This window comes from Thunnus albacares, chromosome 7 (assembly GCF_914725855.1).
Source record: "Thunnus albacares chromosome 7, fThuAlb1.1, whole genome shotgun sequence".
Taxonomy (NCBI): Eukaryota; Metazoa; Chordata; class Actinopteri; order Scombriformes; family Scombridae; genus Thunnus; species Thunnus albacares.
In genome coordinates, this window is record NC_058112.1 from 14,829,451 (window position 1) to 14,850,421 (window position 20,971).

Here is a 20,971-nt window from a genome sequence, read left to right on the forward strand (position 1 = left end):
GATGGATCTGCAGGCTTGAAGAAGTTGGACAAACAGCATTGAGGAACATGATTCAATTCAGATAAAAGACAGTCAGACAAGAAATGTGTGTCTTTCCACTACATGCAGTAATATCAGGTTAGGTTGGACATAAACTAAACCCTTAGAGGACAAGTGTGCTATAAAATCTGTACCTGCATGTCCGCCTCATTCAGTCCACCTTGGGATCATCGTGAAAGAGCGATGCGCCTGTTCACCTTTTAGAGAATATTTTTAGTAACTGTTAGATTTTGTGTTTCCTCTGTAAGAAATTCACTCGAATCCCAAAGCAGCCTGATGGCTCTGATGGATGATATAGGCTGAAACCAAGAGGGGTTTGTGAGACAAACACAATCCGTATAAGAGCGCAGTGAGACATAAAGGTGGAAGCTCAGGTGGGAGCCATGAGAACATTTTATCCCCCCGTCGTTCATCATCTGGGCTTGTTGCTCAGTCTTTTCAAGTAGGAGTCTTTTTTTTTTTCAACAATGAGTCTTAAACCTCTAGAGGTAATAATGATATCTAAGCTTCAAGTATTAACTATTAATATAAAACACACACTAACTCTCCCCCTCCTTCACCTCCTTGTTCCCACACATACGCACGCTGAGACTGCATCATCTGTCCACCTTCCCCCACCCTTTATTATGATAATCAGTCCATCGATAGTCTATTAATAGCTCTGAATCTCCCCCGCTCTGCTTATCCCTCTTGGTGACTTCCTGTCTAATTATACAAACATTCCTCATGCGTATGCGTACACGTGAACATTTTTAAACTCACTCGCAGGCTGCTGTGGATGCACAACAAGGTTAACCAATCACGCCTTTTCCCCCCTCTCACTGTCTCCCTCTCTGTTGCCGTCTGCCTCAGTTTTTCTTTGCCTGCCACTCTATAATTCAGTGAAGGTCTTTGTCCTCTTATCGTCTGACACCCAGCTGAGTTATTTCAGTATATCTGCTATTTTAGCTTTAGCTCCAAATGGACTTTCCTTGTTATGTTTCTACGTAATCTCTTTCTCTTTCTCTCTTTCACACACACTTCCTGCACTGTTCAAAATATTCTGTAGTGCTCAGTCGTCATGGTTTGAGGCAGAGAATGTCTTCACCCTCTAAAGTGGCAGCTCCAAAGCTTTTCTGTGCTGTTATAGATTTAAGTCATTTAAGCCATAAATCTCTCTGGTGCTCATACTTCTACTCACAGCTTCACCTCTGAGAGGTTTGGATACACTGGCTGATTGCAATGCAAAGGCCATTTTTGGCACACAGCTGACTTTATCCTTTATTAGCAAGAGCATGACATCCAATCAATAGTCAACAGCAGCAGTGCTTTAGGCTCAGGGGAGGCGTTGCTGCCTCTTCACTGTACAGTCTGCTGCCATTTTTTAATTTGAGCACCTGTGCAGCTTGTCCTGCTTTGTTCAGCTCGTTTATTAAAGCTCAGCTTAGGAGTTTGTGTGTTTAAGTGCAAAAAATATAAAGACAGAATCTGCTGAACTGAACTGAGCTGAAACCTTTTCACCGCTCATCCACAAGGCTCCATCAATTATGGATTGTATTTTTATTATTTTTGGCCTCTACCTGGGAGTTTTTGAGGATGAGAAGAAGGGAGTTGGTAAGGTTAAAGATAGATGACGAAAGAGAAAAGTAGCAACAGGGGCAGAGGGAACACAGTATGGATTCTGCTGGGGACAGTGTTCGTTTTAATAAAAAGGTTCACTTCACAGTTATTTAGTGGGTGTTGCTAAGGGGAAGGCAGGAGTGCGAGCAGAGAGCGAGGGAGAAAAACAGGTAATGTGCTAACCCGCTCTGAGTAGAAATGTGTGAAAAAGTAGGAAGGAAGAAAAGAGGAAAAGTCGGCCTATCTGCCTATCTGAAGACCAGATAGTTGATCAATATTCCCAGCTCAGATCCAAGACGCTCTCTCTCTCTCTCTGCTCTGTCGGTGTGTCCGGTGAAGGAAGCTGTGGGAGAAGGCCATCGGCAGGTCATCAGTATTCCAGCAGGCTCTGCCTACTCTGGTGTGGGCAGCAGAATAATTTCATTCTGATCTTACAGATCAATAGCTGTACCCAGTGGAAGGCGACCGGCCCCGCCTGGCTGCGGTATTCAGAGTACCACTACACATTCGATGGAAGATCTTCTTCAAGATGGATTTTTTGAGTTTAACATGCAGTACAGTTCATGGACCGAGCTCCATCCCACTGGTCTGTGAAGCCTCTTCACAAAGACGTTTCTTTTAGTAAATAAAAGATTATAGCCAGTATCAGGGACAATCTTTGAGCTTTCTGTGGCTGTATTTAAAGGGATGGACAAAATATCAGAAACACCTGATAAGATAATGCAATCCAATGAAATAGTCCTTCAGTGTCTTTGTGAATCAGATAACCTTGTAGACTGAATCAGAGAGGTGATGATTCAACTCAGTTCAATTTATCAACACATCAGCCTGAAAAGCCTCAAAAATGACCATGGAATTAAATCAATATGGAACATTATAGGATCCTATATCTTTGCAAGGTTGTTATATTGGGTTGTGTTAAACTATGCAGGGACCGGACAAAATAACAGTAACACAAACACCTGTATTATGTGACATTATCTAGTACAACAGACCTGCAATAAATACTACATTTGGCTAGTGTAAAATTATTATTATTATTTTTTGTTGAAACAATATTTTAGGAGTGTTAGAGGCAGTAGTTCAGGTGTTGATATTGGTTTTTTTTTGCTAAATACACAGAATGAATGGACATACAGTCATGTATGTGTCATCAATTATTTACAGATATACATTCTTTTACACTTATGGGAAAAGAACAGCGAGACTACCTGTTACAGCAAAGATGGAACAAAATTTTGCCATCTGTCAAGCTCCTATTTTGTGTGTGTGTGGTAAAACTGCCAATCGTAACCCACAACAGTCAGACTGTGAACATTTCCAAGGCTGCCAGATATCAGTGTCACTAATCTACATGCATATATTACTGTAGTTCACAGATGTTTTCATCTAGGGACCGGTGCTTGATCAGTTTATTAGTAAAGGCCTCGTTTGTGTCTCATTTGTGTGCAGGTCAATAACACAGACCTTATCTAGGACTGAAACTTCTCATCATGCTTCATCTACAAAAACAACATCAAGTGTGTTCGAGGTTTTACTGAACAGGTCATGAGAGATAATGAGCCATCCTGATATCACATAGGAATGTTTATACATAATTACATCTGCTGGTAAGACGTCTCTGATAGCAGTTTGAATTAAATCAACAATACGGTCATGTTGTGCATTATAGAGCCTTTTGTATGTTTTAATTAGAGTCAGAGTGCATCATTTTTATATATAGTTATTTCTAATTATTAAATTCCAAGTGAAGTTAACTGTTTCAGTGCACTGATGTCATTTTAGACAAGAAAATTTATTGTTAAACTGTAAAATATCCTGCCTCCGTTACATATTTTTGTCACAAGTATTTGATATTTGAGGGATCATTGCATCGGCCGTACACACACACACACACACACACACACACACACATACACACACACACACACGCATACCTGTGGTGTTGTAGATTTACGGTGTCCTACTGAGCTGTGATCAGCTTGGAGATGGGATTACTGTTGGCACAGTGGGCACTTTACCAACATTTAGAGTCGGAAAGACAAACACACAGTCAGGTTACACCCATATTGACACACACAGACAGAGATGAGTACACAAACCTGTACACACATCATGGCAGTGCTGGACAGCCTTATAGAGGAGGTGATGGGTTTCTGATGGTCTGGGCATCACTTCCTTGCTAATTACGTGTTGCTAAGCTGCCGTCTCTGCTCCCAGCGGTGAAGTAAATACAGTAGAGAATGTTCAGTAGAAACAGTGCAGGAGCAGAGTGGTGACAGACGATCAATAGAGATCTAATGATTAAGATATCACACTCTGGGGAGACTTAGAGGATCCTTCACTCCTCGAGATGACTAGCCCCTTACTTGCTCAGTGTTTGCGTGTGTGCGTGTGTGTGTGCAGTGTGCGTGTCTAAAGCACATCCACCTCTTGCTGTTTTAATCTCCCACAGTTCATACTCCAATTATTGTCCTAGTGTTTCATAGGTACCATTATACCTGAAAACATGAGCTGTTTTTTCCCCTCCACATCCTTGTGAGAGAACATAGATCTTATTCTACAGCCAGACCTGATGTTCTGGCAAAACAAGCCCAGATCAATCCGACTTTGCTTTAACCATATGGGCCTGAGTTCTGGGAAAATCTCTGAGAGTGGAGTCCCTCCCCATGCCGGGCCAATCACTGGTTTCAGGCATGATCAATAGAGAGCAGGAATCAACACCAGCGGACTTCAATGAGCCTGAGCTCAAAGTCCACTTGGCAGAGACACAAACACAGCACCTCATTAAACTCGAAACTCCCACCGCTGCCATCACACAGCCGAGCTGAGCCGAGCCGAGCCGCCGCAGCAGCACTGATGGCGATCTCTAGAGCGTTTATGTAGGAAGGCTCTAATTGCTGTATGGTAATGCGGTGCCTCTGCATTCCTGCTGTTTCGACAGTAATCCAGTCAGCACAGTATTGTGTGCTGTGTAAGGAGGTTTGAGTTATGCTTGGTAAAAGTGGCGTATTGATTGACTCATTACTAAAACAGCACCGGATCGGCTTGTATGAACTGAATGACGGCGGTTTGCTGTTTCAGCATATTTTCCCTGCTCCTCTCTAGCTGTCTCTTGCTGTCACTCACACACAATTGTGTGAATGGATTTGGCTATCACAAGTGATGACTCCTCACTGAGCCTCTTCTGTTCCATTTCCTTTTTTTCCCTCCCACTTCCTCTCATACACTTTGTAGCCTCAAATCTGCCGTCTTTTTCTATCCAGCCCTTTTTCTCTGCCTTCCTGCCTTTTCTTCTCAAGTGGCCTATTTGGCTCTGATGACCTCTCCCTCTCTCCCTTTCTCTTCCTGCAGGTACAACCAGGCAGCCTAAGGAGGGGGAGGTGCCGGGGGTGGACTACAACTTTGTGAGTGTGGAGCGTTTTATGGAATTGGAGCAAAGTGGAGCCCTGCTAGAGAGTGGAACCTATGAAGGTGAGTTTTGGGACAACTGTGGCTGCTGCGCAGGAAGGCATTTTGCATCTGCGTAAGACAAGTACAGGTGCTTGGGGAGTAAAAATGGGAGCGTATGTCTCAGTAGAGCAATTTTTCTATTTTTAAATGTAATCTGCCTTCTCGTGCGACAGTGTAGATGTCTTTTCTTGATGGATTAGGTGTGTCAGGTGATGCTCTTACACACTGCTTAAGTAAACAAAATGAGTCTTGTGCACCGAGTCATGTATTACAGCTTCCTCTGATGGTTGTTGAATGCCTCGTTGACTACTTTAGTGTGTGTGTGTGTGAGAGAGAGAAAGAGAAAGCTGGACGAATGCCATTTCCAAGTCATGTCAAGTCTGTGCATCTGCTTTGCTACACTGTCAGGGATACATCTACAGATGGGGGATTTGCTGGTTCATTTGCCCAGTAGCAATTTTTGTCAGCATGTGCGGCTGAACACACTCACACAAATTTTGTGTTTGTGTGTGTGTGTGTGTGTGTGTGTGTGTGTGTGTGTGTGTGTGTGTGTGTGTGTGTGTGTGTGTGTGTGTGTGTGTGTGTGTAGGGGGCATGTGCACATGCACACTTGTGTGTATTTGTATTCGCTGTGTTTTGGCGTGTTCCTGTCATAACTGTGTGTCTTTGCATGTTTACAGTGTATGTTTCCCTTAACACAGAGCTTACTTATGCCCACTGGGGGAAGCTGTCTCTTTCTGGGTGGCTGCACTGGAGGTGCTGCAACTCATTTTGTAATAAACATTAAAATAAGTAGAGAAGAAGGAATAAGAGGCACGAGGTAAAAAGGAAGAGAAAGATTTAGAAGTCAATGAAAAAGGCCAAAATCAGACATCATTGGAGTATCATGAGGAAACTCTTCAAGGTAATTGTTGTGCATATGTGTGTGTGTGTGTGTTTGTGTGTGTTTGTGCATCACATACGGCTTACGTATGTGATGATGTGAGATGAGTCAGAGCTGAAGGTGGATATTGAATTGTTCATAAAGCCATGATGCCTTCAGGCGAAACCAGGAGCATTCAAGATCAAGGGAACATCGTTTTTAAAACCGGTGCGGTGCATCAGGAGGAACCTTGCTTTATGTTCTGTGAAGCATCTCTTCAGGTTGACCTTATGCTTTCACAGGTTGGTGTTCATACTTGTGTCTTTGTTTACATGTGCCTGTGTGTGCACATGTTTCAGTCATGATGTGATAAATCTATATAGTGGGCAGCAGGGGAAGTGGTGGCAGTGATTGAGCCATTCTTAATATCTATCCCCCTCCTGCTGTGATGAAAGTAAACTGATGTCTGTGGACTCTTTACTGCTGATCCTCCTTTTGTCCTTCATTGTTGCCTCCTTCCTTCTTCTTTGCTCAGTTGTTTGCCCCTGTCCCCTCTCTGTGTTTCCTCTTTGTGAAACCCCTACTCCTTTTCCACTTTGAAGGATTATAAAATAACACATCTCTGCCTCTCACTCACGCTCAATATTTAATCAAAAAATGTATTTTTCTGACAGTGAGGGTCTTATTTGAATTTCAAATAAAAGTCAAACTTTATTGTGGTTTAAGAGCAAATAGCATGAGGGAAGAAATGTACTCAGTCAATATACAGTACTGTATAAAGCACACAGAAAGCTGTACTGTCGAAAAGGAGAGCATATACGTTATTATACTGAGGATGTTTCTTTCCATCTCTAGTAAGATACGCAGAGGACTTTCATGTCTTTCCTTTTCAATGCACTGTAGTGTACTCTTCAGTTTTCCATTACAGTGGGTGTGGAATGAGAGAGCATCAATGCTATTTATATGGTTTGTTTTTATTTTTGTGCTTGCGCCTCCAAACAAATCTGTTTGCACCAACATGGGTGGAATGACGCAGCTGAGGTTGCGTCCATAAAGATCAGGTGGTGCTGTGCAGTTTTGGTAACCATTTAATCATGAAATCGCACCTGTTTCTCCCTTTTAAGATGTTCCACACAGTTAGCGTAGCGTCAAGATGCATCCCGTGTTTCATCGAAGATCTGAAGACATTGTTCTCAATCAAAAATCAAAATGCCGTTTTTCTAGATAATCATTATAATCTCTTGGGGTACATGATGTTGACAGTATATGGGAGGTAGTGTAATGAAGTGTATGCAGTCATGTAAGCGCCTTTTAAAAAGGTTATTTTCTATTGTAGTTGTAGTTGTGGCTCTATTGTTTACCCAAATATGAATAACTGAGTGCAACCTTTTTTATCACTTTCATTAGATACAAATATAGACAAATAACAGCCAATAATAATACATACATATGTTATACTAAGACACTATAGCTGTAGCCTAAGTGCACAGCTATTATTATGTTGTAAAATAAGTTTAAAAAAGCAGCAAAAGCACAGAGACAGGGTTTTATTAACTTCCAACTTTATTAACATTAATTTATCATAAAAAGGGACATCGCCTGCCCATGTTGACATATTTAAAGTGCTCTATTTATATTCTGGATGCTTTATTTTTCTTCTCCAGGATTGCGCCAAGTTTTTTTTTTTTTCTCAGGAGAAGCTGAAATCTCACCCCAAACCCATTAAGGACGCTGTCTGCTGTTTAGGAGATGATGATGAGATGTGGGGGATGAGGCCATTATTTAAACACTATCTCTAAATGTTATATGTTATTATTCCTCCTACTCTCACTGCATCCACCCTGTGACAAACATAGAGCCCTACAGTATGTCTTCAGTCCAAACAACGGTTGTAGTTTTGAGAGAGTCCGCTCAATTAAGGTAAAAGGACAGCTGGTTTGGGCTTTGAGAGCCGGCACACTTGTGAGTCTGTTCATTTAATGTTGAAGCAGTGCAAAAGCTGTATTCAACCCAAAAATGACAGTGGAAAGGGAGACTGTCCTGCCATAGGTGCACAAGGTGGATCTGTCCATTTCTTTTTTTTCTTTTCTTTTTATTTACCATTTTCACATTCATTCTGCTTACAACTGGTACACAATGACATATTCTTTTCTCTATTCCCAATATTACAATATTATTCATTTAAATATGACAGTCTTCCTTAGTCTTTTACTTTGGATCCAGATAGAGAATAACTGTGCCTACTCATACATATCAAGAGGGAAAGTAGGATAAAATAAAATATATTATTCATATACCTATAGCTATATATAAATACATGGATACATATACACATGTCCAGAGCACAACAGTTATTCACAATCTCCCATACCTCATGGCCAGTTGAATTAACAGAGTTCTACCATGTGATCGATATTACAGATATTGTGAAATAGAATAAAATAAAAATAAAAAAAAACAAACAAACAAAAAAAAACAGAACCTTTCAACACCTGTAGCTATGAAATATGAACTAGGGGTCTTTGTTCCTATGATGTACATCTCAGATAAAGTCTAATCTAGTTGGTTTTATGTACTCTATCCAATTTTCCCAAATTCTTTCAAATCTGTCCATCTCCAGTCTCACAGAGAAAGTTAACTTTTCCATCCCATATATATTGTGCATAACCTCAACCCAGTCCTCGACCTTAGGTACCTCATTCTTCAACCACTTTCTGGTAATCGCTTTTTTACTTGCAATCAGCATTGTTCTGTAAATATATTTGTCCCCAAATCTTGTTAAATCTATGCCCAGTATCCCCAAGTATAACACCTCAAATGTAAGTGGAAGATTTACCTTCAATACTTTATCCATACACTTCTTAAGCTCCTGCCAGTAGGTACGAATGGAGGGACAACTCCAGAACACATGGAAGTGGTCAGCTTTCTCAGCTCCACACAATCTCCAGCACTTTGTATCGTGATACTTTGACTGTGCTGGTGTTCTAAAAAATCTTATAATATTCTTCCACCCATGTTCTCTCCAAGATAAAGAACAGGTTGTTCTCCTTTGCTGTTCATTTATCTCTTCCCATTCATCCACTGATATAACAATATTTGCATCCCTCTCCCACCTCCACTCCCTTATATAGTCTTGAAATAAGCTTCGTTCCCAATTTTGATTCCTATGTTGCAGTAAATATCTCAATAATTTCTGTCCTCCCGTTTATGACCCCCCTCATTATTTGCTCTAGATAGTTCCATAATTGCAAATACCTATATTGATACGAATTTGTTAGATGATATTGGTCTTTTATCTCCTGAAAACTTTTAATTTTCTCCTTACTTAAGAGCTCCAAGAATATTGTAGGTCCCCTTTCCCAATTTTTAAAACTCTTATCTATTCTATTTGGCATGAATTCAGAATCAAACCCAATCCATCTTAATAATCTACTTTGAGTTTTCAAGTCGTTTTCCGCGATTAATTTGAACCAGATCTTCAGTGATATATCCAACCATGGGTTTGCCCCTTCTCTAATGTGCTTTCCCAGGTTATTGTCCCCTATTATAGCCTGTATTGGGACCCCATCTGTTGTGCTGGCCTCTATCTCTTTCCATCTCGCTGAGTAGTGAGGATTGTATATATTCAACAATGTTTTTATTTGGATCTGTCCATTTCTAACAAAACACAAACCAGATTGAATCTAAATGAACCTGTGATTGACTCAGTTTTCCTCCTCCTGCACGGTGACTATGACTAGCTGTTTAGATTTATTAAAATGATCAGTTCTCAGTTAAAAACATTTGTTAGCTCTGCTGAACTCTTCCTACAAGTCTTACAATTTTAAAGGCATTTATCTGTTCAAAGCCGTAGATGCCCACAAGCAGTGGACCTCCACTCTGCCTGCCAGATGGTGTGTTACATCACCTGAGATTCCTCTTTTCATGTGGCCTCTAACACAATCGTTGCTGCGCCTCTCTCGTCCTCAGATAACTTTTACGGCACACCGAAACCTCCAGCGGAGCCGTCTCCCGCAGCCCCTCCTCTGAATGTGAGTGAAGCCCTGCTGCCCGGAGCCCGGCCCAGCGCCCAGGGCAAGAGGAAGAGGAACCAGTCAGTCAGCAACATGGAGCAGCGCGCCAGCCTGGAGCCGCCTGAGGAGGAGGAAGAGGAGAGCCCAGTCGTCAACGGCAATGGGGTGGCCATCACACCAGGTAATGTAGGATGGAAAACTAGTGAGTGAGAAAAACATCCATTTTCTGTTGTGATGGTTTTTTTTTCTTAACACATTTTTCATCTACGAGACTGAAATTAGATTCAAACATGGTCTGTTTCACAAACGCCATGACCATGAAGACATTTTACAACAACATATTTAGGCGAGGAGAAAATCTGGCTTGAAGGCCTGGACTGTCTCATGGGTTATTTGTTGCTGTCTCACTGGTATGATTGAGTAAAACCAAGAAACAAGCCAGTTGTCATACCAATTGTTACGGTACCTTTTTATCGTCCCTCACGGATAAATAAGGAGTCTCTTTCCTCCTTTAGTCCAGTTTCATGTCTGCAGTTTATACTGTCCAACCAGAGCAGATGGCTACAAATCTGACCACAAATTGTCCCCTAACCAGTCATTACAGACAGTTAACAGACTTCACTTGCATGAGTGTGAACTGCAAAGGGTCTCCATAACCTTATGTAACAGAATGCACAAGGGCACTTTAATGTCTCCACTATTATCACTGTCCAGAGTCTCATTTTGGCTTCAACCCCCGTCTCCCTGTCCCCTTATTTCTCCTTCTCTCCTGCTGTCTTTGCTCTCCCGCCACTGGCCTTTGTCCTTGTTTCTATTAATACTCCCAACTCTCCCCTCTCTCTTCCCCTCCTCTATCTACCATCTTCTTTCTCCTGACCTCTCCTTCTGTCTCTGTGGACTGTCGTCTTCTCTTCTTTCTCTTTTTCCTCTATCTCTCTTTCTCGCCTTGGTTTTTGCAATGTGCTTATTATTGTGTTGTTTCTTACTTACAACTTTTTTCCTTTGACTGTAACAAACAAAATCATTTAATTGTTTTTTTATACATGCTTTAACTTGCTTTAAAACTGTAATTACTCTATAATTTGATACTGATATTACAGCAAAGGCTTGCATCAAGAATAAGAAGTTTGTTACAAGCTCTCTTAACTGTAACACCTATATAAAAAGAGATATACATAAATATTATAGGATTATATAGCTCCTCTCCTCTATTGCGTGCTCTTCATCCACTGACATGCCACCAGCTTTTCTCCTCACACTGAAAAAACTGTTCCTTGTGTTTCTGACTCAGTCTCTGACCCCTAAAGTCTCTGTCTTTCCCTGTTTCTCCATTTCTGACATCCCCATGTTGTTTCCTCCTCATGCTCATCGTCCTCGAACCCAATCTCTCTGCCTCTCTCTCTCTCTCTCTCTGTCTCTCCTGGGGGTTCATAGCTCTGCAGTGGCTTGACTCTGACTCATCATGCATGGCGTGTGCAGTGTGCATCCAGATCTGCATGTGTGTGTGTGTGTGTGTGTTTGTAGCCAAAGAGAGTCAGAGTGGCATTTTGTGGAAGCTATACAGAGAGGAACAGATTGTATGTGAGAATAACTGTGTGTGTGTGTGTGTGTGTGTGTGTGTGTGTGTGCATGCTTCACAGAGTCCAGTGAACATGAGGACAAGAGCACAGACGCCTCCGGGGAGGTTGCTGTTGAAGCGTCCATCCAGGCTCCAGCCTCCACCGAACCCCCTATCGAGGGAGAGGAGGCCCCAAAATCTCCCTCTAAATCCCCCGCCAAAGTCCCAGATGCAGATGAGGAAGAGCTGGGTCCTCTGCCCGACAACTGGGAGATGGCCTACACCGAGAAAGGGGAGGTCTACTTCATAGAGTAAGAGAAAAGATGTTTTTTAAGATCTTTTACATAAGAAGAAAGGGTTTTACCCTCAATAAACAGCATGTGCTTGTCTGTAGTGTTACAGCTGGTTACAGTAAGTGTTTCATTTATGATATAATGGGAAAAAAAAACACTTGAAAATAATAAAAATGGCTCAAAACAAATAAAATGTAATGCGACTCACAAAATGCACCCACTTTAAAAACATGGTTTATGTTTGGTTTGGTGTGTAAACTTTATAGCACCGACCTCTGTGTTGAATAATTGATGGAACATAATGTTAAATGCTAATCAGACCCACACTATATATATAGACACACACACACACACACACACACACACACACACACACACACACACACATACACACATACATACACACATACATGCATACACGTGCAAACTTTTGCCCTCTCTTCTCACCCTTGCTAATTAGCGGCTGAGGGCCAATTAGTGGATTAATGACCATTTAGTTTACCTTAGAAATCCCCTTGTTTCTCTTTGCCCCTACACAAACACACACACATACAAACACACACACACACACACACACACACACACACACACACACACACACACAGATCATTAGTGTTACTTTGCACTCATCTCTTTCTCTTATCCTTTCTGTCAGTCTCTCTCTGACCTCTGTTTGCCCCTTTCCTCTCCTTATTGCCTTCGCTGACACGTCTCTTTCTTCTTTTCCAGTCACAACACCAAAACTACATCATGGCTGGATCCTCGGCTCGCAAAGAAAGCAAAGCCACCAGAAGAATGCAGGGAAGACGGTGAGTCTGAACGACCTCTTTGCCCCGTTTGCTCCCTTGTTTTGTAAGTTTTAGTTTGTGTTCATCTGAGTGGAGCTCATCTTTCAGCATCCGTGGGAGTGCGTTGTCTCTGCATTTCCTGCTGTTTGTGTGTCTGCGTTGTCTGTTCCTGACTCACTGCTCCAGCATGTTTTCACTCCTCGAGAAAAAGAGCACAAAAATACTCTGTTGTTCGAGGTGTTTGTTAGTCTGCTGCTGGTCTCACCATTCTCAGGTTTTGGGAGGGGTACTAAAGGAGGGTTTTGAAATAAAGTAAGCACAAACTTGATTAATAAATTCAACCTTTCTTGACCTTTGTTGCTTGGAAGCAATTATTAGCTTAGATGTATTTTGCAAGATGTGCAGGGAGGAGTTTAATCATTTGCTCCAAGCGTCTTTTTTTGTTTTTCGATCAAAGGTTTAGTAATCAATTCAAATCAGAGCAGCTGTCGGTGTCAGGACATCACTGAAACATATCAACAGAAACAGAACAAATCCTACATTATTGTTTATTATGTTAAAAAATATTTTTATTGTAAACAAGTGAAAGGACCCAAACCAAAAATACGTTAGTCCATCTCTCTAACCTTTCTTCTCTGTCTGTTGCACTGAGGCCCAAGACCATCTGAAGATGTAAATCTTAAAAAAAAAAAGTCACAAATACACAGTTTCATTTTTAAAAAGACTAAATAATTTTCTAGAGTAGCTGGGGTGGGTAGTTTTTAGCAAATGTTATTCAAACAGGAGTAAATAGTGCATTTGTAAGGGACTGTTTCCAGCTGTGGATTGTTAAATATTTGATGCTCTGGCGTTGTGGTTTCCAACTTTTTTGGCATGCGACCTCTTAAAAAGAAGCAGCGCCTGCTTACATATTTTGCCACATTCTAGTTAACTGTTAAAGAAAAAGAGATTATCCTCTCTTACATTGTTTAACTTGAATCATTTTAGATGCCTCAAGACGGAAATCTATTAGTAGTCTGAAAAAATATGCTCTTATATGTTTTTTTAGTTTTGAAACTGGCTTGTTCCTAACCTGTTCATCATCTCGTGACCACTCAGATTTATCTTGTGACCCCATTACAGGGTCCCGACTTCCAGGGTGGGAACCTTTGCCCAGTGAGTATTTACGACACCAGGAAGTAGTATATGGGTCAACTCGAAATAATATACAGCGGCCACATTCCTTGTAGTGAAGGAACATGTCACCCAGTGCAGGAGTGTGGCTCACTGATGTGTTTTTAATAGTTTTTGGACAGAAAATGAGCTCTTTGGCACAGAGGAATAAGCAGCATCAGGCTTTGGCTACACACACGCTGTACTTGTTAGTAGGATTAATTTATTGTTGGTTTTAGTCTTTTCATGAGATTTGTTGACAACATAATCCAATCTTGTCTCCCCTCTCCCTCTCTCTCTCTCTCTGTACCTCTCTCTCTCTCTCTCTCTCTCTCTCTCTCTCTCTCTCTCTCTCTCTCTCTCTCTCTCTCTCTCTCTCTCTCTCTCTCTCTCACAAAGGTGTGTGAAGATGAGGAAATAAAATTAAAACTGACCAAAAAAAATTCAGAACAGGGGTTTAATACAACTAAAATACAACACCAACGTCCGTGAGTCAGTTATCTGTGGTGGTTCGGTGTGATCAGATATGTATCTTGCATCCCTGCTGCTGTCACAGTCTTCGGTCAGCGAATTAGGTTGTGATATGAGTCACCAGAGCGAGATCTGAATCAATACTTTCTCTCCCTGTCTTCTGTTCTCCATCTCTTCAATTTTCTCCCTCCTCCATTCTCCCTCCTGCACTGCGCTCTCCTCATGTCTCCCTCTCTCTCCCCTTTCAATCTCCCTCTCTTCAATTTTCCTGCAGTCTCTCTCTCTCTCTCTCTCTCTCTCTCTCTCTCTCTCTCTCTCTCTTTCTCTCCCACCTTCATTCTCCGTCGTTCTCTCTCTTCCTCTGCCCAGTAAAGGGCCGGATTGTGACAGGAATTCTAATAACACCGCTCAGCTCTGCACAAACTGCTTCTCTCTCTCACACACACTCACACACACACATGCTACTGTTGTCAATGCTCAAACATGGCTGACGTACTTCAGCTTGGCAGAGCAAAGATCGGTTTCCACCGACGCCAGCAAGGTTCTCAAGCCAAGTCTCTGTCAGCTGCGATGCTCTGTGATCACTTATTTTGTGTTTTAAATTAACGACTTTCTGTTGTTTCTGGCTCTGTCTGTGATCACTGTGCTTTTAAAACAATACTAGAGTTGTCTCAGACATCAGGCGAAAGGAAAGCTTAAGTTGTGACATCACTTGCACTTGTTCACAGCACTTGATGTTGCCATGTGAACCTTTTGTGATTTATAGTTAAACTGTTATTAATTTGTTAGTGTACAAACAAGATGAAGAGTCTAACATGTGGCTAACATGCTCACAATGACAATGCTAATATGCTAATGTTTCACACGTAATGTTCACCATGTTCACCATCTTAGTTTAGCCTGTTAGCAGTGTTCAAACTACAGGGGAGTCAGGGGTGCTTAACTCCCCTAAAAAGAGACCTGAGCTCCCTTCAAAACAACAATAGTTTGAATTTTGTGGGTCTTGAAAAATTGATAGATTTATCAACTGATACTGCGATGGATGATAGTCATAAGAAATAATTAAAATCACATTAAATTCAAATGCCCCATCATCTGTAGTTTTAAATGTGTGCAGCTGCTTTCATGTGTTATTGTTTTATGTGTAAATTGTGTGTGGATTTGATATCAGATAGATCAGTGATTTGCAATGACTGGGCTGCAAAGTGATACCAGTCCATGCAGTTGCTAATGGTCCGCAAAGATGTTATCAGACGAGGATGTACATCTCCTGCCCACTTTCCCCTGCTGCCACCTCCTGCCAGTACAAATAATAGATGAAAATCTTACTGCTCTTCAGGACCACACACCTCTGGTCAGCAACAAAAACACAATTTTAGAATAGGCAAGAAACACTCACAACCAACAGGTATTCCACAGTATGACAGATTATTTGTGGAGAATGTGTATGTGTCTAATATTTGGTAATAATAATAATATAATAATACATTTAATTTGTGCTGTACTTTTCATTCATAGTGAAACTCAAAGTGCTACAGTATTAATAATATAGACCATAGAGCATGAATAACACACAACATAAAGAAAATAGAAAATAGAGTTATTAAGTATAATGCAGTGATAGCCTCTTTCTCTACCTCCCCTCCTGAAGCCATCCATGTTTCATACGCATTTAGAGTTGGGGGTAGTAAAGTTGAAAAGTTAAGGGATCACCAAAGTTAGGAGATGAACATCTGTATTGAATTTCATGACAATCTATACAATAATTCAGTCTGGATCAAAGTGGTTGCACAGACCGACATTGCCATCCATAGAGCCACACTGCTAGCATGACTAATAAAGTACAGTTCTCCTGATTTCTCATCAGTGTTCTCCTCTAATGTCAGCTTTCCAGCTTTATAGCTGTCATCTCTAAAAAACACCTACACTGTTCAGGCCTCTCTGTCCATAATAGGCCATAATTATACAGCATGAGTCTTGGACTTTTGAGAAATGGTGTTTGCTATATTCATTTTTTTTTCAATTCAGACTTTATTAAGGTCATAACTCATGGGCAGTCCATAGCACAATAAGCTACAGACTAATAAAAACAGAAATATTTAATATACTACAATAAAACATATTTATTTCAATGTAGCATTCCTGTCTATACAAATGCAGTGAACCATGTGACAAACTGTTAAATAAGGTTATGTTACATAACTGGATTTTATATAATTTGCATTACTACAGAAGTTCACTTGATTTTGCTAAGGTTTTTTTACCACTGGGACAGAACTGGGAGATTCCAGTTTCATGTGTGCTCTTTATAAAAGAGTCATTTTAATTGAGAGTCACAAACAGTAACAGTCCAGCATTAGCTCTACTTATCCAGTTAGCAGCTTGATTGGATCTCTAGACCTTCCTGATAGCAGAAAGTGAAATATGTCAAAGGCAACACCTGCCCTCGATCTCCTCCTATTTCTTTCATTCTTTTTATCCATTGGTCAGTGGTTTACCTACTGTAAGAAGATCACTTAGGGTATGGCTCTTTTTCTGGCCTCCATTAACAGTGGTTAAATGATATTAATGCATGAACGATCACCACCAGCAAAGGATTTGGAATCAAAGGCGCTTAGCAAATGGTGAATGGTAAACGCACTGCACTTTTATAGCTACTTTCTAGTCTTCCGACCACTCAAAGCATTTTTACACTACAAACCTCATTCACCCATTCACACACACATTCATATGCTGATGGCCGAGGCTGCCATGCAAGGTGCCAACCTGCTCATCAGTAGAATCTAATCATTCACACAACGATGGCGCAGCCTTCAGGAGCAATTTGGAGTTCAGTGTCTTGCCCAAGGACACTTCGACATGTGGACTGGAGGAACCGGGAATCGAACTGCCGATCTTCTGATTAATGGATGACCCGCTCTACCTCTTGATCCACAGCCGCCCCAGAACATTTGTGTAGGTCCTGGATGACACATCACATCCTTTTGCAGCACCTTTGAATTAATGTCTTCCAGAAAACAGGTTTAGATGCCAGGAAACGCTCTTTTCTTCCATATAAACAGCCACGCGGACGACAGCAGAATTAATTCAGCATGCTGCTCTATACATTCCTCGTCCTGTTGTTGTTTTTCATTGAACAATCACTCCGATGTCCTGCAGCTCTTAGTTAAGTGCTACGCGGCATGTTTTTGGTTGTTTACACACCAAGTGACAATTTAAAGTCATTTTTCCATTTTCAGCCACATTAATGGACATGTAGTTCTGAGTAATGAAATATGTATGGAGACATGGATGTCAGATTCTACAAGGAGAGTGAATAAAACAATAAACATGGGGAGGGAACAGCAGGAAGAGGTGTTGCTGTTTTTAACTGCCCATCTGCCTGAAGGATTTCCCACAGTCTCACAGCCTCAGGCAGGAAGCAGACAAACATTCAGACATACTTTGTCAGTGCTGTTTTTGCATCTTCCCTCTTGTTATTCCCTTTCCGTTGCCTCCATCTCATGCATGTCTGGTCTTTTTGCTCCACTTTCCTTTAGCATTTCATATCCTCATTCACTATTCCCTTTCCCCTCGCTCAGCCTCTCGGGCTTCTTTGCTCCCATACTGCGTTTTGGGTGAATTTGAGGAGATGTTTGTTTGTGTTGATGTGTTTGAGCAAATGTGCAACTTTTGTGTGCGTTGTATTATATCTATATGCTAAGGCTGACTCCCAGAGTTCAAAGGCTTGTCACCACAGATCTGGCTCGCTTGCAGTCTTTTTGTCAGTCGAGTCCTTTGTTACATAACGCAAGCCCATATCTTCTCTCTCGCTCAGAAGAGGCAAGAACAGAGCGGGACAAGCTTCAAATCACTGCAAGTGTTGGTTTCAATTCAGCCTTTGATATGCACTCAATCCCTGTGCCAGTTTCAAAGTAATCTCAGTGCTGTTGACAAAAATGTGTCACTCATGTCTGGTTTAGAGGCAGGAATCTTAAATGAGGCTGATGTCACAATGTCAAAACCCCCGTCTGTAACCAACAGAAGAAAAGGTAGAGACATCAGAGCAGAAAATAGTGAAATATGAAAATTTATGAGAAGAGGTGAAGGGAGAGGAAGTGATGATGATGTCCTGCCAGCACTTCGTCTTGAAAAAAGCATGAAAGAGACAAATGGAGATGAAGAGAGAGGTTTGAATATCATGAGAGTTGAAGCATCCACTGTCAGACAGTGATGGAGCTGTGTTAAAATGTTACCTCTGAGTTACATCACTGTTATTTCACTGTCATGTCTGGACTAGAGCCATTTCTCTCTGCGTCTATGTTTTTCTCACTTCATGTTTTTCTCTTCATTCTTCATTCCTGTCTTGATTACTGATCTTTATTTCCTATCTATGCTCTCTTGATAGCACAAACATGATCCAACACTTGAGTTGTACTTGCATAACTATAGACTTATAATTATCAGTTGATTAATCAATTAGTTAATCAACAGAAAATTAATCAGCAACTATTTTGATCATCAATTAATCGTTTTCAGCCATGCTAGTGGCATGACTGTAGGGGAGGCAATGTCAGTCAGTCAGTCGGTCCACCATTTTGATTTATAGTGAAATATTTCAATAATTATTTAATGGATTTCCATGAAATTTGGTTCAGACATCCTTCTACGGGATGAATTGTAATAACAATAACAATAACAAATGCCTGTAAACCTAAGACATTTTCATCAGCCTCAGCTGAACTTTGTGTTTAGTGCTAATTAGCAAATGTTAGCATGCTAACATGCTAAACTAGATGGTGAACATCATAAGCATTTTACCTGCTAATGTTAGCATTTACCTCAAAACACAGCTGTGCCTAAATGCAGCCACATAGAGCTGCTAGCGTGGCTATAGACTCTCTGTAGGCAACATGTCAAAATTCATTGTTTCCAACAACAATATTTATATTTTTTCTTCTAGGATTTTAAACTAAATAACTTCAGATTTTTGGACTGTGGGTTGGACAAAAACAAGCAATATGAATTGTCAACTTAGGGATGGGGAAATATTAGATGGGCATTTTACCTTTTTCTGGCAACATATGGACCAAAAGGATTTATCACAGTCTGGGATTTTTTAAATTAAAAATATAGAGGTCATGTTTTTGGTTGAGTTTATTCTTGAGTTCATGGTTAGTGTTTCTGTTTGGTTTTTTTCAGAGTCAGATGAGTTCATTGTATCTGTTCCTGCGTGCCTGTTGGTCAGGGACTTTGTGTTAGGGGGAAGATGACTCATCTAATGTAGAGGAATCACAATTAGACTTCATGTGAGGAGAGACACCAATACAGATGCACATAAACAAGCATCCGAACACACAGGCGGTGCTCATACTGTATACAAACACATGATGAGGCGTTTGATTTAGTGTCAAAGAAGATGACAGTTGACTCATTCAGCCATCTCATACACAACACACACACACACCAAATATAGTCTCATATGAATGCATAAAAACACACAAACTCTCTCTCTCTCTCTCTCGCTCTCTGTATTTCAGCAGCAGGAAATAGAGACAAGACAGAGCCCTCAGCTCAGGCGAGAAAAAAAAAAGACTTCTACTGGTGGTTTCCATGGAAACTGTCTCCCTTTCACTTTAGGGGGAGGGCAAGCGACTAGTGGATGAGTTAGGCCAACATTTAAGGTGGCTCACGGACAGGGTGGGAGGGAATTTAAGGTGGTTTGAAGTGTGAATCCATCTGACTTGTCCGCCTTGAGGGTGAGAAGGGTCGTTCGAGGTAATGGGAGCGTTATGTAGGCGGTTTGAGCAAACAGGAAAGCAGATCAAAGATAATTGTGGCATGCACCCCTTTCACCTTGGGCTGCACCGTCAGCTTGCTCAGCTGCCAGCACACACATGCACACACACACACACATTCACACATGGATTATTGATATCAAGATCACAAATCTGTTCATAATTACATTACAGCATGCAGGGATGATGCCACAGTATCTGTGTCACGCACGCCAAATAATTGTAAAAATAATAGGACTGGGGATTTGTGTGTGTGTGTGTGTGTGTGTGTGTGTGTGTGTGACTATCAAAAGACTTCAGATGGTCTTGTAATGTTTTGGATTTTCAATACTATCGCTGCCGTTGTTTTGATTATTTTCAGAACTTGGAGATATATTAACGAGTTGGTAATGTTTTATTTTACAGGTCCATAATTTCTTAATTATTTCCTAATGATTTCCGAGACGTGCAAAGAACCTTGTAATTATAAATAAAATAGAGCCATTGTTCTGTGCATTTGTATTTAAATAAATTCAAAGTAATTGCTAGGAGAGTTTTTTTTAGTGAGTGCACAACAGGTCAGCTGAATGTGCAAACGTGTGAAATTTGTCTGAAGATGAGCATACAATTCAACATATAAGCAGAATTTAGTTTCCAATGATAAATTAATTATGAATAAACATTTGTTTGGGTGTAAATGGAGCTTTTCTTTCAAGGACATTCGTTGTTTCCCAGTAATTAGTACCTAATTACATCGTTCTTGCCAGAATACTTTATTTACAAAATTATTAAGAACTTGTTACCAACATGTTTTTCCACAAAAACCCAAGTTCTCAAATATGAAATGTTGTCTGAACACAAGCAGATATACAACTCACCTAAAATACTTTCTAAAATGATCATGTTCCTGATTTTAATGATTTTGATTCTAATCAGGAACTCCTCGTCCCACCTGCCACCCCCACTCACCTTTACACACACCTAGAC

General features: G+C 40.8%; 1 protein-coding gene across 4 annotated transcripts in view; it reads left to right on the plus strand.

Moving 5' to 3' along the window:
• The window catches only part of LOC122986234 (membrane-associated guanylate kinase, WW and PDZ domain-containing protein 2-like), an 88,488-nt gene that overhangs the window by 39,990 nt on the left and 27,527 nt on the right, over positions 1-20,971 (plus strand). For all 4 annotated transcript variants that reach the window (XM_044357392.1, XM_044357393.1, XM_044357394.1 and 1 more), the window contains 4 exons: positions 4,993-5,112; positions 9,923-10,147; positions 11,607-11,835; positions 12,547-12,626. In XM_044357392.1, coding sequence (XP_044213327.1) covers positions 4,993-5,112; positions 9,923-10,147; positions 11,607-11,835; positions 12,547-12,626 — 654 coding nt within the window. The remainder of the gene's footprint in view (positions 1-4,992; positions 5,113-9,922; positions 10,148-11,606; positions 11,836-12,546; positions 12,627-20,971) is intronic.